At 46.9% G+C, this 17,701-nt stretch overlaps 1 protein-coding gene across 8 annotated transcripts in view; it reads left to right on the plus strand.

Annotated features, from left to right (window-relative positions):
- The window catches only part of huwe1 (HECT, UBA and WWE domain containing E3 ubiquitin protein ligase 1), a 273,934-nt gene that overhangs the window by 113,001 nt on the left and 143,232 nt on the right, over nt 1-17,701 (plus strand). For all 8 annotated transcript variants that reach the window (XM_080182805.1, XM_080182808.1, XM_080182807.1 and 5 more), the window contains 5 exons: nt 1,494-1,574; nt 5,129-5,235; nt 8,446-8,623; nt 12,834-12,925; nt 13,255-13,475. In XM_080182805.1, coding sequence (XP_080038931.1) covers nt 1,494-1,574; nt 5,129-5,235; nt 8,446-8,623; nt 12,834-12,925; nt 13,255-13,475 — 679 coding nt within the window. The remainder of the gene's footprint in view (nt 1-1,493; nt 1,575-5,128; nt 5,236-8,445; nt 8,624-12,833; nt 12,926-13,254; nt 13,476-17,701) is intronic.

Below are 17,701 nucleotides of genomic sequence, written 5' to 3' on the forward strand. Positions count from 1 at the left end.
GTAAAGCAACTTTAAAATAAAATTGCCCCTGTTGTTAGCGCTCTGATTTCAAGAGGCAGAAGGTCACATCCCACTCCACCTGATCCAGACTGCAAGTCCATTGCAGCACTGAGGGACTGTCAGATGTAGCACGAACCTGAGGCCCCATCTGCTCTCTGTGTGTGTCAAAGATCCAGTGGCACAATTTGCCAGTGATTCCTCCGTCAGCCAACACCACTGTAAACAGACTGACTAGTGGACCATTCACCTCACCTTCGGTTATTGCCAGATGCAAATCGGCTAACATGACAGCACTCCCAGGAATGTCAGTTGGCTTTCATATATTTTGAGGTGTGCAAGATGCCACACAAGTGTGAATTTGTCATTTGTGGATGTGATTGAGATTCTTGCTGCTGGAAGCCCCTGCTGTTTATTTTGAGTGGAATGAGGCCCTGCCTGTTGTTCAGTGCTTGGTCAACATCACAGGGTTGCACAGTGGTTAGCACTGCTGCCTCACAATGCCAGGGACCCAGCTTCAGTCACTGCCTGTGCAGAGTATGCACATTCTCCCTGTGTCTGCTTGGGTTTCCTCTGGGTGCTCTGGTTTCCTCCCACAATCTGAAAGATGTGCTGGTTAGGTGCATTGGGCTGTGCTAAATTCTCCCTAAGTGTACCTAAACAGGTGCCGGAGTGTGGTGATTAGGGGAATTTCACAGTAACTTCATTGCAGTGTTAATGTAAGCTGAATTGTGACACTGAGAAATATTTTTTAAAAATCAAGGAAGGAAAAGAGAGGCTGAACCGCCCCTCGGGTCTGTTCCACCTTTCAATTAGATCTATATCTTAACTCCACCTACCTTCCAAGAAACAGGACGTCGAAGTTTCCCATCTTGCACACATCGGGACTCGCAAGAATGTTGAATACAAAAGGAACGGCAATTTGTATTGCATGAGAAGAGGGTGCTGAATGGTTGGCAAGTGGACTCCAATTGGTAGAGGAGGTGCCATGGCGAATGGACCAGGGAATGGTTTACTGCCAAAATCTTGCTCAAATTCAAAAGCAGGTTGGTTGACTCTGAAGGTTTGAATTTAGACAAAAGCTTGGCAGTTTACAATTCCCTGGTGCATTCTCCATGGTAACACCTCTACCAAGTGAAACCTACTTGCTAGCTGATCAACAGACTCTTCTTGTGCAGTACAAATTGTTGCTCCCTTTGCATTTGCAAATTTGCCCTGATGAGTTCTGTGCCTTCATCAATAAGAATTTTGTCAGCCGCTTTTGCATCCGCACTCCCGCCTGTGCCTTCAGCAGCTTTATAAATGGCTGTGCTGCACAGCCATGTACAGAAGCCAGGAATTGAGGAGCTGTGCTCATAACCCGTGCTACCGTCTGCCTCTGTCTGAGCTGGGCCAGTCGACCTTTCAGTCGCGAGGGTACAGTGCAGACTTGTCGCTTCACTATAATGCAGCAACAGTGCTTCTTTTAATTTCTCTCCATGTCATTTATCTTTCAGTAATGGATGGCTCCCTGCCTACCTCACTCAAACACATCATTAGCAATGCAGAGTATTATGGGCCATCTCTCTTCCTGCTCGGTAAGTGAGATTTGTGCATTTGATCCATCACGTGCTTCCTTTCATTCTCTGTCTCCCAAAGCATCGCTCACAGCAATAAAACTTCGAGCCGTCTTTGCTAATTTGCAACCATCTCTTTCTCTGTTTGTCCTCACTTTCCGTGATGCCCACCACTATCTTGTTCCCCCCTCACCACCCCAAAACCCATCTGCAATATTAGCAAATTCCCCCACCCCCAAAAACTCGTCTTGGCAATACTAGAATGTCTGGTACAGCAACCTACCAAATTAACCCTGTATGGAATAAAGTGTAGCTGTAGGCGAGAATGCAGTGCTGTTCTCTACTCAGGGCACCGTAAGCTGGCATACTCCACTCAATGCGGCTTTTATTTCAGCTTTATTTGGCAGATTGTCATTGCCAGGCTTGTCAGTCTTTATGCAGGTCATGGAATTGGCAATGGTATAGAGTCATAGAGATTTACAGCATGGAAACAGGCTCATCGGCCCAACTTGTCCATGCCCCCTTTTTTTTTCAATCCCCTAAATTAATCCCAATTGCCCAGATTTGGCCCATATCCCTCTATACCCATCATACTCATGCAACTATCTAAATGCTTTTTAAAAGATAAAATTGTACCCTCCTCTACTACTACCTCTGGCAGCTTGTTCCAGACACTCACCACCCTCTGTGTGAAAAAATTGCCCCTCTGGACACTTTTGTATCTCTCCCTTATCACCTTAAACCTCTGCCCTCTAGTTTTAGACCCCCCTACCTTTGGGAAAAGATATTGACTATCTAGCTGATCTATGACCCTCATTATTTTGTAGACCTCTATAAGATCACCCCACAGCCTCCTATGCTCCAGAGGAAAAAATCCCAGTCTATTCAGCTTCTCCTTATAACTCAAACCATCAAGTTCCAATAGCATCCTAGTAAATCTTTTCTGCACTCTTTCTAGTTGAATAATATCGTTCTAACATAGGGTGACCAGAATTGCACACAGTATTCCATTTGTGGCCTTATCAATGTCTTGTGCAACTTAAACAAGACTTCCCACCTCCTGTATTCAGTGTTCTGACCAGTGAAATCAAGCATGCCGAATGCCTTCTTCATCACTGTCCACCTGTGACTCCACTTTCAAGGAGTCATCCCTAGATCTCTTTGTTCTGTAACTCTCCCCAACGCCCTACCATTAACTGAATAAGTCATGTCCTGGTTCAGTCTACCAAAATGCATCACCCTGCATTTGTCTAAATTAAACTCCATCTGCCATTTGTCAGCCCATTGGCCCAATTGATCAAGATCCTATTGCAATTGGAGATAAATTTCTTCACTGGCCACTACGTCACCAATTTTAGTGTCATCTGCAAACTTACTAACCATGCCTCCTATATTCTCATCCAAATCATTAATATAAATGACAAATAACAGTGGACCCAGCACTGATCCCTGAGGCACACCGCTGGTCACAGGCTTCCAGTTTGAAAAACAACTCTCTACAACCACCCTCTGGCTTCTGTCAAGAAGCCAATTTTATATCCATTGAGATACCTCACCCTGGATCCCGTGAGATTTAATCTTATGCAACAACTTACCATGCAGTACCTTGTCAAAGGCCTTGCTAAAGTCCATGTAGACAACATCAACTGCACTGCCTTATCTACTTTCTTGGGTTACCCCTTCAAAAAACTCAAATTTGTAAGACATAGTTTTCCACTCACATGCTGACTTGCGTCTCCAAATGCCTGTAGATCCTGTCTCAAAATACCTTTGAGCAATTTATCCCACAGATGTGAGGCTCACTGGCCTGTAGTTCCGAGGCTTTTCCCTGTAGCCATTTTTAAACAAAGGCACAACGTTTACCACTCTCCAATCTTCAGGCATCTCACTTGTGACTATCAGTGATTCAAATATCTCGGCTAGGGGACCTGCAATTTCCTCCCAGCATCCCACAATGTCCTGGGATACACTTCATCAGGTCCCGGGGATTTATCTACCTTGATGCGCTTTTAAGACTTCTAGCACCACCTCCTCTGTAATATGTATACTTCTCAAGACATCACTATTTATTTCTCTCAAATTCCCTTTTCTCAACGGTAAATACTGATGAGAAATATTCATTTAGGATCTCACCCATCTCTTGCTGATCCGCACACAGATGACCTTGTTGATCCTTAAGAGGTCCCTACTCTCTCCCTTGTTATTCTTTTGCCCTTTATGTATTTGTAGAAGCTCTTTGGATTCTCCATTGCCTTATCTGCCAAATCAATTTTGTGTCCCGTTTTTTCCCTCCTGATTTCTCTGTCAACTCTACTCCTATACTCTTCAAGGGATTCACTTGATCCCAGCTGTCTATGCATGTCATGTGCTTCCTTCTTTCCCTTGACCAAGGCTTTAATATTCTGAGTCATTCAGGGTTCCCTACTTCTGCCAGCCTTGTCCTTCACTCTAAGAGGAACGCATTTACCCTGACCCCTGGTTAACACAATTTTGAAAGTCTGTCCCTTTGCCTTCCCACGGACTCCAATTAACTTTTGAAAGTTCCTGAAGAGTGTGCCCCCTTCAGCACACTCTTTAAAAAAAAAAATCAGCCCTGATGTCAGTCCCCACTCGCCATAAACCTCAAGTCGGAAGGCCGCAAATCCTGACAAAAATCTAGGCTGGAGCTGCCCAGAGCCGATATTGAATAAGTGTCACCCTGTTTTGGAGATGTTGCTGCTTAAACCGAGGCTCTGTTTGCTCCCTCTGCAGTGTGGCTGATTGTGGGTTAGGAAGATGGTGATCTAGTAGGAGGAGGCCACTCAGCCCCTCCATCCTACCCTATCATTCAATAAGATGATGGGTGATCTGATTTCTAACCTCAACCCCACCTTCCCTGAAAAAGTTTCAGCCTCACACTTTTCAAGAATCTATCTCCCTTACAAATAAGGGCTTACACTGCCCTTTGAGAAGAGTTCCAAAGGCTCACCATCCTCCAAGAAAAGATTTCTCCCCATCTTGGTCTTACATGGGAGCGCTGTTATTTTTAAACAGTGACCCCCCTAGTTCTCCATTCTCCCACAAGAGGAAACATCCTTTCCACGTTCACCTGTCAAGTCCCCTCAGAATCTTGTATGTTTTAATCAAGTTGACTCTTCTGTTTATCTGTCTGTATTGTCCATCCCCTCCCTTTGCCCTTGGGAAGCAATGCTGTCGCGTATCAAAGCATGGAACGATTCCTGATTGTGGAAGGTGGTGGAATGGAGTGGATTTATGCTGGCGAGTGAACGTGACCTATCAGTAACCTTGCACACTCTGCCATGTTTGCATATCCCTGGTTTGTATTGATCCAGCCCATGTATTGTATCTGGCCATTTATTGACCCAATTCCCTATTTTTATGTCTGCTGCTGGGCCCCACCTGACCAATAGGTGAGTGATAACAGGGCGGGAATTTATCTCCCAGGGTATCAAAAGGGCTGTCAGAAACCAGTCTGCCAATGAGGGTTGCACAATACATTGGGGTATGTTCAGTTCTGAGCCCTTGTCCGCAACAACATTGATGATTCTGTGCTTTTGTTTTAACTTCCTTTCCAGCTACTGAGGTGGTGACTGTGTTTGTGTTCCAAGAGCCATCGCTGCTATCTTCACTTCAGGACAACGGCCTGACAGACGTTATGCTTCATGCCTTGTTGATAAAAGACGTGAGTTCTCGCAAGCACCCTCTGCAATCCTATCCGACTTCTCTCCTTCTGTGCAGTGCTGCCATCTGCTGTCCTCCCGCGTTCCGCTGTGTTCCCTGTTTCCTGGCGCGTTGACCTCCTCCCCAAGCCTCTTCCTCTCTGCAGCCTCCACTTGCCTGTGACCCCCCCGCCCCCCAACAAACACATGCTCCCTGTCCATGGTTGGCTAATGTTTCACTCTCAACAGCCTTTCCTTGACACCAGCTCTGTTTCAGCACATCGATTGTATTCTCCACTCTGAGAGCATTGTGGGTTTGTGCTCCCACTCCAGAAACTCGAGCCCCGTTATCCAGGTGAACATTGCCTGGGGGGGGGGGGGGGGGACGGTAGGGGAGTTGTCAGGAGAGCTGCCTCTGGGGTGAGGTATTAAACCAAGGCCTGATCTATCTTGCCAGAGGCATAAAAGATCCTAAATAGCCATTATTCCAAAGAGGAGCTGCGCCATTCTCCTCAGTATGTCCTGCCACCAATATTTAATCCTCAAACAATGTCACTCTTTGGCCGTTATTTCATTTGTGGGAGTTGGCGATGCACAGATTTCTTTTACCTATTTTGCCTCATGACAGTGGTGCCTATACTTCAGGAAGTTAACTCATTGGCCATAGAGCACTTTGGAATATCCAGAGGCTCTGAAAAGCAAGTTCCCCATGGGCCATGGGGTATTCCACTTTATGGCATAACGCAGTAGAGGTTTTGTTCTCCTTTAAAACAGGATATAAATGTGATGGAAGCAGTTCAGAGAAAGTTCACCCAACTGATGCATGGGATTGAGGGGGAAGGCTGGACAGGTTGGGCCTGGGTTCAGTTGGCATCAGCGGATAAACTATTCAGAGCATGTGATCCCTCCTTGGAGAATAGGAATAGGTGGGGGGAGGCCATTCAGTCTTTCAAACCTGATCTGTGTCCTGATGATGTCCCCATTCCTTGATGCTGTTAACTAAGAAAAGTCTTGTCTGTGGTAATTTGAGACAGCAAATAATGTGTTGTGTAAAAGAAAGAACTTCTTCATGTAAACAAATAACAGAAGCAACAGCATTAGCAATGAAAACAGGCCTGAACATTTGAGGGAGCAAAATACGTAATGCTTATTAACCTGCCACTGCATTAGTTACTTACCCAATCCAGTGGAGAGAAAACATTATGCGTGGTTTATGTATCTTAAGTTTATCTTTGACTTTATCTTGGTGACGCTTTATTGGTTAATCATCTTTAGTCCGTTGCAAGATTTTCTTTTAAAATTCTGCCAAGCCCTCAGCTGCTGTCAAAACTTTAACTGCTTGGTTCCTCGAGCTCTCTCACTGCCAGAGGAGTTGCTCCTCCCCGCTCTGCTCCTGCCAAATTCTCAACCCCTCTCCCTGTGACACCATCTGCTTGGTTAAGGCTGTGAACTGCAGAACCTGCGAGCTGGTTTGTGTTATTCACCAGCTGACTAGCTGCAGACCCACTCATTGTCCTGCAGATGGTGCTGGTGAGGTAGGCCACAGCACTTTAGCTTCCCTGGGCCTTTGGTGTCTGCAAGCCAGTTCCAAAAACTCAACGTTACGTTTCCGCCAGGCCAGTTGAGATCCATGCCCTCTTCTTTCTCATTTTTAAATCCCCTTTCGTTTCTTAGTAGCCCATGCATGCATCTACAAAGTTAATTCAAACCTTTCCTCTTACCCCACCCCCTTCCCAAAACCTTTGAACCTTGCTGTGATACAGTCTCTACTCGTTCATGTGTGTACGCATTTTAGATTGAGATGGCCTTGGCCCCCTCATCTCCAGTTGGGTGAGAGTCCTGTCTTAACCCCAGCTACAGATAGACCCAGCCCAGTGCTCTGGGTTGGTGAAAATATTCATTTTCAACTCCTGTGCCAGTGCTTTGAGATTCCTTGGGCCATTCTTACACAACATGGATTCAAGTCCCATCATAGCAGCCAGTGGAATTTAAATCCAATTCATGAAATCTGGAATATAAAGCTAGTCTCAGTAATGGTGACCTGTTAAGATGTAAGAACCCATCTAGTTCACTAATGTCCTTTAGAGAAGGAAATCCACCGTATGTACCCAGCCTGGCCTACGGGGCAGCACTGTAACACAGTGGTTAACCAGGGACCCGGGTTTGATTCCCAGCTTGGGTTACTGTCTCTGTGGAGCTTGCACGTTCTCCCGTGCCTGCATGGGTTTCCTCCGGGTGCTCCAGTTTCCTCCCACAGTCTGAAAGACGTGCTGGTTAGGGTGCATTGGCCATGCTAAATTCTCCCTCGGTGTACCCGAACAGGCACCGGAGTTTGGTCATTAGGGGAATTTCACAGTAACTTCATTGCAATGTTAATGTAAGCTCACTCGTGTCACAAATAAATAATGTGACACCAGAGCCACAGCAATGTGATTGACTCTTATCTGCCCCTCTGAAATGGTCTAGCAAGCCACTCAGCTCAAGAGGCAATGAGAGATGGGCAACATTGGCCTTCCAGCCAATGCCCCAGTTTTTTAAAAAGAAAATCATTCACACTGGCTGGGGATTGGAGGGAGAACAGGGATGGAGCCCCTTCGTCCTAGGGCTTGCTGTTCCACCCTGTTAAGGGTCTGTGGTGGCAGTCAGTTAATCAAGGGTGATTGGAGGATGGAAGTAATGCGCGATAGCATCTGAAGAAGCTGGCTTGTGTTTTCTGAATTGGGTCCTGATCCGATCTGACAAAGGGTTATTTCCCAGAAAATTTTTACCTGGTCTATTGTCATCTTTTCCAGTGAATTTCTTTCATGGGGTGAGATCATGTGTGGGTTACGGGAAAGCAAAGAAGGGAAAGAGTAAAATTGAGATCCTGGAACTCTGTCCCTAACAGCACAGTGGGTGTACCTACAGCACACGGGACTGCAGCAGGTTCAGAGTGGCAGTTCCCCCACCAGGGGGCAATTAGGGATGGCAATAAATGGAGGCCTAGCCAGCGACGCCCACATCCTGTAAATAAATGTAATAATATTCCTGGCCATGTGTGGCTGCAGCTCTGAGTAATTGCTGCCGGCTTAAAAGTGATTGTAAAGATAGTTGGGCATTAGGTTAATTGGAAGATTGAGTTTGTAGATTGTGTTTATAAAAAAGATGCTTTTTTGAAATGGAATTGTTGCTGGAAAAAAGAATCTTAGCACAACACCTTTAACCTTTGTTTTCCAATCTCCTCTCTTACTCAGGTACCTGCCACCCGTGAAGTTCTGGGTTCTCTGCCGAATGTGTTCAGTGCACTGTGCCTGAATGCTCGTGGGTTGCAGTCCTTTGTGCAGTGCCAGCCCTTCGACCGACTCTTTAAGGTGCTGCTCTCTCCCGACTACCTGCCCGCGATGAGGAGGCGTCGCAGCTCGGATCCATTAGGTCAGTATCCCGGGTCATTCTGCTGGGTGTTGCAGTTCTGTTCCAGAGGTGCAGTGCTAGGTATTCTAGAAAATCCTTTGTGAGCATCACTGGCAAGAGCAGTATTTGGGGCTCACCCCTTGAACCAAGTCATCTTGGTAATGTCATTCCAGAGGGGCAGTTAAGAGTTGACCACGTTGCTGTAGGTCTGGAGTCAGATGTAGATTAGACCAGATAAGGACAGCAGATTTCCTTTCCTAACTGGTATCAGTGAACCAGATGGGTTTTTACAGCAATTGACAATAGTTTCATGGTCACCATTACTGAGGCTAGCTTTCAGTTCTGGATTTTATTAATTCATTTTAAATATCTCCAGCTGCCTTGCTGAGATTGGAGCCTGGGCCCTGCAGATTACTCGTTCAGTGACATGAGCAATATGCCACCATCTCCCAGAAAACCATAAAGACCAGGAACACAAGTAGGCTGTTCAGCCCCTTGAGCCTGCTCCGCCATTCAATCGGATCATGGCCGATCCAAAGTTCCACTTTCCTATCCTTGCTCTGTAACCCTTGATTCCCTTACTGATCAAAAATCTATCATCTCAGCCTTCAATGTACACAAGGACTCTGCCCCCACAGGGTGACTTGATGGCACAGTGGTTGGCACTGCTGCCTTAGTGCCAGGGATCCTGGTTTGATTCCCGGCTTGGGTCACTGTCTCTGTGGAGTTTGCACGTTCTCCCCGTGTCTGAGTGGGTTTCCTCTGGGTGCTCTGGTTTCTTCCCACAGTCTGAAAGCTGTGCTGGTTAGGTGCATTGGCTGTACTAAATTCTCCATCAGTGTACCTGAATGGGCCAGAGTGTGTAGCTTTATTGCAGCATTAATGTAAGCCTATTTGTGACTCTAATAAATAAACTTTAAACTTTATTTCTGAACCTTTCAGTTTTAGAGGCCAAGTGGAAGGCCCCCTTATCTCCCCGCAGTTGATTTAACATTGCAGAACATCTACACTACAAAGTTGCCCGTGCTGCAGAGTAGCGATGCGCCTTTGGCATGAGGGCCAAGTTGTGCTTTCCTTAGACCTCTGTGTGCCTGAGCTGCGTAAGAAGTCTCACAACACCAGGTTAGAGTCCAAACAATTTATTTGATAGTAAACTCACAAGCTTTCAGGGTTTGCCCCTTCGTCAGGCGAATGGAGAGTTCTGGCCTCAGACGGAGCATATAACAGCACACACAGTTTACAGATTACTGATTAGAATGCGAGTCTTCACAGCTAACCTGCTATTCAAGTATTGAAGATGCAGACAAAATCTTATCAGGCAATGGGACCCTGTGCGAGAACCTGTCCGGCTATGTCGAGGGCATCCTGAAACCCATTGTGTAAAGAACCCCCAGCTTTTGTCTCGACACTATGGACTTCCTACGGAAACTCAGCATACATGGAGCAGTTGAACCAGGATGCTCCTCGTCACAATGGATGTCTCGGCGCTCTACACCAACATCCCCCATAACGATGGCATTGCTGCGACTGCCTCAGTTCTCAACACTGACAACTGCCAGTTTCCAGATGCAATTTTACAACTCATCTGCTTCATCCTGAACCACAATGTCTTCACCTTCAAAAACCAGATTTTCATCCAGACACACGGAACAGCCATGGGGACCAAATTTGCACCTCAATATGCCAACATCTTCATGCACAGGCTCGAACAAGACTTCACCGCACAGGACCTTCAACCGATGCTATACACTAGATACATCAATGACATTTTCTTCCTGTGGACTCACGGTGATCAATCACTGAAACAACTATATGATGACATCAGCAAGTTCCACCCCACCATCAGACTCACCATGGACTATTCTCCGGAATCGGTTGCATTCTTGGACACACACATCTCCATTAAGGACGGTCACCTCAACACCTCACTGTACCGCAAGCTCACGGATAACCTCACGATGCTCCATGTCTCCAGCTTCCACCCTAAACACATTAAAGAAGCCATCCCCTACGGACAAGCCCTCCGTATACACAGGATCTGCTCAGATGAGGAGGATCAGCGTCCAGAGGCTGAAAGATTCCCTCATAAGAACAGGATATGGCACTTAACTCATCGATTGACAGTTCTGACACGCCATAGCAAAAAACCGCACCGACCTCCTCAGAAGACAAACAAGGGACACGGTAGACAGAGTGCCCTTCGTCGTCCAATACTTCCCTGGAGCAGAGAAGCTACAACATCTTCAGAGTTTTCATCAATCATATCATTGATGAAGACGAGCATCTCGCTAAGGCCATCCCCACAACCCCACTTTTTGCCCTCCCTCAACCATACAACCTCAAATGGACCATTGTCCGCAGCAAACTACCCAGCCTTCAGGACAACAGTGACCACAACACCACACAATCCTGCCACAGCAACCTCTGCAAGACGTGCTGGATCATCGACACGGATGCCATCATCTCTCATGAGAACACCATCCACAGGTACACGGTACGTACTCTTGCAACTTGGCCAACGTTGTCTACCTAATACGCTGCAAGAAAGGATGTCCCGAGGCATGGTACATGCAGACACTACGACAATGAATGAACATGGTTCAACAATCACCAGGCAAGACTGTTCCCTTTCTGTTGGTCACAGGTATTCGGCCTCTGACCTTCGGGTAAACATTCTCCAAGCGGCCTTCACGACACACAACAACGCAGAGTCGCTGAGCAGAGACTGATAGCCAAGTTCCACACGCATGAGGACGGCCTCAACCGGGATCTTGGGTTCATGTCACACTATCTGTAACCCCCATGACTTACCTGGGTGTGCAAAATCTCACTTACTGTCCTGTCTAGAGACAATACACATCTTTTTAACCTAATGCTCTCTTCACTCACGTTGTCTGCATCTTTAAGACTTGAATAGCAGGTTAGTTGTAAAGACTCACATTCTAATCAGTAATCTGTAAACTGTGTGTGCTGTTATATGCTGTGTCTGAGGCCAGAACTCTCCATTCACCTGACGAAGGGGCAAACCCCGAAAACTTGTGAGTTTACTATCAAATAAATTGGACTCTAACCTGGTGTTGTCAGACTTCTTACTGTGTTTATCCCAGTCCAATGCCGGCATCTCCACATCAGGCCTGAGCTGCCACAGACATGACAAGCTGGTGTCCAAAGCCCCACCCCCCTCGTCCTTAAACAGCAGAGTGCAGTCGGCGAATAGTAACTGGAGGTGGGGTGGCAGACAGACTCTAAAATTGAGAGGCTGAGCTTTGAGGAGTGAAATTAAGAATCATTTCTACACACAAAACGTGGTAGGAGAACTCTTTGCGCAAACGACAATCGATGTTGGGTCAACTACTGAAGTTTTGTGTGAGAGAAAGGTAGAGTTTTGTCAACCAAAGATACTGTGGGATATGTGACAATAATAAGAGATACAGAGTCCAATCACAGAACAGGCTGGAGAGGTGGCTAAACAGCCTGTTCTTGTGTTGTTGATACAAGGCTAAATATGAAAGAGCAAAACTGTTTGGTCATCTTCTGTCAGTGGGACGGCACAGTGGCTAAACACTGCTGCTTCACAGCGCCAGGAAACCTGGTTCGATATCCCGGGGCTTGGGTCACTGTCTGTGTGGAGTCTGCACATTCTCCCTGTGTCTGCATGGGTTTCCTCTGGGTGCTCCGGTTTCCTCCCACACTCTGAAAGACGTGCAGTTTAGGGCACATTGGCCGTGCTAAATTTTCGCTCAGTGTACCCTAACAGGTGACGGAGTGTGGTGACTAGGGGATTTTCACAGTAACTTCATTGCGGTGGAGTGGGGTCATAGATCATAGAATTCCTACAGTGCAGAAGGAGACCTCTTGGCCCATTGAGTCTGCACCAACCACAATCCTACCTGGCCCTATCCCCATAACCCTATTTATTTACCTTACTAACCCTGACACTGAGAGACAATTTAGCACAGCCAATGTGGGAGGAAACCGAAGGAAACCCACACAGACATGGGGACAATGTGCAAACTCCACACAGACAGTGACCTGAGCTGGGAATCGAACCCAGATCCCTGGCACTGTGAGGCAGCAATGGTAATCACTGTGCCACCCTATGCTGCCCCAAAAATAATACATGAAAAGTAATGTTAGCTTACTGGTGACACTAATAAATAAACTTTATAAACTTTAACTAATAATGTGACAGTGCCAAGTAAATTGTTTGATACTGTCCCGGTCTATACAGGTGACACAGCATCCAACCTCGGCAGCGCTGTGGACGAACTGATGAGACATCAGCCAACTCTGAAGACCGACGCCACAGCTGCAATCATAAAGGTGTGTGGCCGTGTGCGTCCAGTCGAACTGCTGTGCCGGGATTTAAACGCTTGTTCTCTGGATTGTTAGTCCGGTCCTCGTGATTGAGTATCCTGGCCTATCTCTCACCCTCTCCTGACTTCTACCTGTTTTGTTGTAGCTTGCATGTACCTCCGTGTTTGGTGAGGACAGAATCTGACCTGTCTAAAATCCTGTGTTTAGGTCGATCATTAAAGGCACTTGGGTGCAGTGCGTGGGGGAAGGTACAATAGCTGGGATCTGCGCCAAAGGTAGAGGGAGTGGAGGTGAAGTTTTTTTTTAACCTAACACAGCCCCGTTCTGCTCTTCAGTTACTCGAAGAAATCTGCAACCTGGGAAGAGACCCAAAATACATCTGCCAGAAACCTTCCATTCAGAAAGCGGATGGGACTGCGAGCGCCCCACCACCTCGGTCCAATCACGCTGCAGAGGAGGCGTCCAGTGAGGACGAGGAGGAGGAGGAAGTTCAGGCTATGCAGAGTTTCAGCAGCAGCATGGCTGTACAGCAGAGTGACCCTGAACCCAACCAGCAGTGAGTCATTACTGAGATACTTTACACAGCACATGGCTTTCACAGTGACTTGTACACAAGTGCCTCAGGGTGGCTCACATATTGGCTGTACAAAAGCGCCTTGTGGAGGCTTGCATGGTGGCTGTACGTGAGTGCACTAGGATGGCTTTTAAAATGGCCCGTACAAGGATACCCAAAAGTTGTCGTACAATAATCTAACTTGAAACTCTGACTAGATTGAAGAGTTGGCAAGTTATTGCTGTTAGTTTTATTTCCGGTAGAAATCCAGGACAGGGCCCAGGCTCGAGTTGGAAAGGTGACATCATCCATGGGTTGTAAAGCCCAACGGAGGAAATGTGAGGAAGGGTTTCACACGCTGTACAGGCACTGGGAGTGAAGATTCTTTCATCACTCTCAGTTTCAGCACTGAAGACACTATCTGAGAATCCCTACAGTGCAGAGGGTTGTGATTTGGCCCATCAAGTCTCTCACCTACCCTGTGAGGGTACAGGAGGAAAATCTATGCCTCTATGTCACCGAAAGTGAAAGAAATTAAATGCCTTTCCATTTCAAATGTCATGATCTTCCTCTATATGGTCCCAATCATAATCTCCCAGGACAGGGGAGACAGTGGTGCAACAGAATTACCACTGGACTAGAAATCCAGAGCCCCGGAGTAATGCTCTGGGGACCAGGTTCAAATCCCACCAAGGCCGATGGTGAAATTTGAATTCAATAAAAATCTGGAATCAGACCCTGATAATGACAATAAAATCATAGTTGATTGTCGTAGAAATACATCTGATTTACGAATGTCCTTCAGGGAAGGAAATCTGCTGTACTTACCCGGTCTGGCCAACATGTGACTTCAGAGCCACAGCAAAGTTGTTGAGTCTCAACTAGGGGTACAGGTTCATAGCTTCTTGAAAGTGGAGTCACAGGTGGACAGGGTGGTGAAGAAGGCATTTGGCATGCTTGGTTTCATGGGTCAGAACATTGAATACAGGAGTTGGGACGTCTTGTTGAAGTTGTACAAGACATTGGTAAGGCCACACTTGGAATACTGTGTACAGTTCTGGTCACTTTATCGTAGAAAGGATATTATTAAACCAGAAAGAGTGCAGAAAAGAGTTACTAGGATGCTACTGGGACTTGATTGAGTTATAAAGAGAGGCTGAATAGACTAGGACTTTTTCTCTGGAGCGTAAGCGGCTGAGGGTGAGAGGTCTATAAAATGAGGGGCACAGATTAGCTAGATAGTCAATATATTTTTCCTAAGGTAGGGGAGTCTAAAACATAGGTTTAAAATGAGAGGGGAGACATACAGAAGGGTCCAGAGGGTGGTGAGTGCCTGGAACAAGCTGCCAGAGGTAGAGGTGGCTACAATTTTTTATTTTAAAAAGCATTTAGATAGTTACATGGAAAAGAATGGTATAGAGGGATGTGGGCCAAATGTGGGCAATTGGGATTAGTTTAGGGGTTTAAAAAAAAAGCATGGCGTGGACAGGTTGGGCTGAAGGGTCTGTTTCCATGCTGTAAACCTCTATGCCCTCTGGAATAGAGAATACTTATAGATGGGCAGGAAATGCTGGCCCAGTTAGCAATGCCCACAACTCCCAGGACAGGTGCAGCATGGCATTCGATATAGAGTAAAGCTCCCTCTGCACTGTCCCCATCAAACACAATGTGTAGATTTTGGCGTTGGACTGGGGTAAACATAGTAAGAAGTCTTACAACACCAGGTTAAAGTCCAACAGGTTTATTTGGTAGGTTTCAGGACTCTGTCTCTTCGTCAGTGAGAAGTTCTGATCACAAACAGGGCACATAAAGACACCCACAGTTTATAGAATACTGATTAGAATGCACGTCTTTACTGCTAATTAAGTCTTAAAAGTGCAGACAGTGTGAGTGGAGATAGCATTAAGCATGGGTTAAAGAGATGTGTATTGTCTCCAGACAGGACAGTAAGTGAGATGTTGCAAGTTCACGCAAGTCATGGGGTTACAAATAGTATGACATGAACCCAAGATCTCGGTTGAGGCCGTCCTCATGTGTGCGGAACTTGGCTATCAGTTTCTGCTCAGCGACTCTGCACTGTCATGTGTGGTGAAGTCAGCCTTGGAGAACGCTTACCTGAAGATCAGAGGCCGAATGCCCGTGACTGCTGAAGTGTTCGCCAACAGGAAGGGAACAGTCTTGCCTGGTGATTGTCGAGCAGTGTTCATTCATCCATTATCGTAGTGTCTGCATGGTCTCCCCAATGTTCCATGCCTTGGGAAATCCTTTCCTGCAGCGTATCGGGTAGACAACGTTGGCCAAGTTGCAAGAGTATATGCCGTGTACCTGTGGGTGAAGTTCTCACGTGAGATGATGGCATCCATGTCAATGATCCGGCATGTCTTGCAGAGGCTGATGTGGCAGGGTTGTGTGGTGTTGTGGTCACTGTTCTCCTGAAGTCTGGGTAGTTTGCTGCGGACAGTGGTCTGTTTGAGGTTGTGCAGTTGTTTGAAGGTAAGAAGTGAGGATGGGGGGATGGCCTTGGCGAGATGTTGGTCTTCATCAGTGACACGTTGAAGACTCTGGAGAAGATGTCGTAGCTTCTCCACTCTGGGGAAGTACTGGACGAAGAAGGGTACTCTGTCCACCATGTCCCGTGTTTGTCTTCTGAGGAGGTCGGTGCGGTTTTTCGCTGTGGCGCGTTGGAACTGTCGATCAATGAGTTGAGCACCATATCCTGCTGTTATGAGGGCATCTTTCAGCGTCTGGAAGTCTTTGTTGTGATCCTCTTTGTCTGAGCAGATCCTGTGTATATGGAAGGCTTGTCCGTAGGGGATGGCTTCTTTAACGTGTTTAGGGTGGAAGCTGGAGAAGAGGAGCATCGTAAGGTTATCCGTGGGCTTGTAGTACAGTGAGGTGCTGAGGTGACCGTCCTTAATGGAGATGTGTCTGTCCAAGAATGCAACGGATTCCGGAGAATAGTCCATGGTGATTCTGATGGTGGGGTGGAACTTGTTGATATCATCATATAGTTGTTTCAGTGATTGTTCACCATGAGTCCAAAGGAAGAAAGTGTCGTCAATGTATCTAGTGTATAGCATCGGTTGGAGGCCCTGTGCGGTGAAGAAGTCTTGTTCGAACCTGTGCATGAAGATGTTGGCATACTGAGGTGCAGATTTGGTCCCCATGGCTGTTCCATGTGTCTGGATGAAGAACCGGTTGTTGAAGGTGAAGACATTGTGGTCCAGGATGAAGTGGATGAATTGTAAAATTGCATCTGGAAACTGGCAGTTGTCGGCATTGAGTACTAAGACAGTTGCAGCAATGCCATCATTGTGGGGGATGCTGGTGTACAGCGCCGAGACATCCATTGTGACGAGGAGTGTCTCTGGTTCAACTGCTCCACGTGTGCTGAATTTCTGTAGAAAGTCCATAGCGTTGCGACAAAAGCTGGGGGTTCTTTGTACAATGGGTTTCAGGATGCCCTTGACATAGCCAGAGAGGTTCTCACACAGGGTCCCATTGGCCGATACCATGGGACGGCCAGGTGTGTTTGCCTTGTGTATCTTTGGGAGGCAGTAGAGATCTCCAATGTGGGGAGTATGTGGGATGAGAGCACAGAGGATGCTCTGAAGGTCCGGATCAAAGTGTTGAGCTGACGAGTGTGTTCTTTGATCAGATCTGCAGGTAACTGTCTGTAGCGTTCCTCGTTGTTCAGTTGTCGGTACACTTCTTTGCAGTAACCCCATCAAACCCTCCCAGGACAGGTTCAGCATGGGGCTAGATACAGAGTAAAGCTCCCTCTACACTGTCCCCCATCAAACACTCCCAGGACAGGTACAGCACGGAGTTAGATACAGAGTAAAGCTCCCTCTACACTGTCCCCATCAAACACTCCCAGGACAGATACAGCACGGGGTTAGATACAGAGTAAAGCTCCCTCTACACTGTCCCCATCAAACACTCCCAGGACAGGTACAGCACGGGGTTAGATACAGAGTAAAGCTCCCTCTACACTGTCCCCATCAAACACTCCTAGGACAGATACAGCACGGGGTTAGATACAGAGTAAAGCTCCCTCTACACTGTCCCCCCATCAAACACTCCCAGGACAGGTACAGCACGGGGTTAGATACAGAGTAAAGCTCCCTCTACACTGTCCCCATCAAACACTCCCAGGACAGGTTCAGCACGCCATTAGACACAGAGTAAAGAACCCTCTATACTTTCCCCATCGATCCTGACCCTCT

This window comes from Carcharhinus amblyrhynchos, unplaced genomic scaffold, assembly GCF_965287045.1.
Source record: "Carcharhinus amblyrhynchos unplaced genomic scaffold, sCarAmb.v2.hapA scaffold_90, whole genome shotgun sequence".
In the NCBI taxonomy this organism is placed as follows: Eukaryota; Metazoa; Chordata; class Chondrichthyes; order Carcharhiniformes; family Carcharhinidae; genus Carcharhinus; species Carcharhinus amblyrhynchos.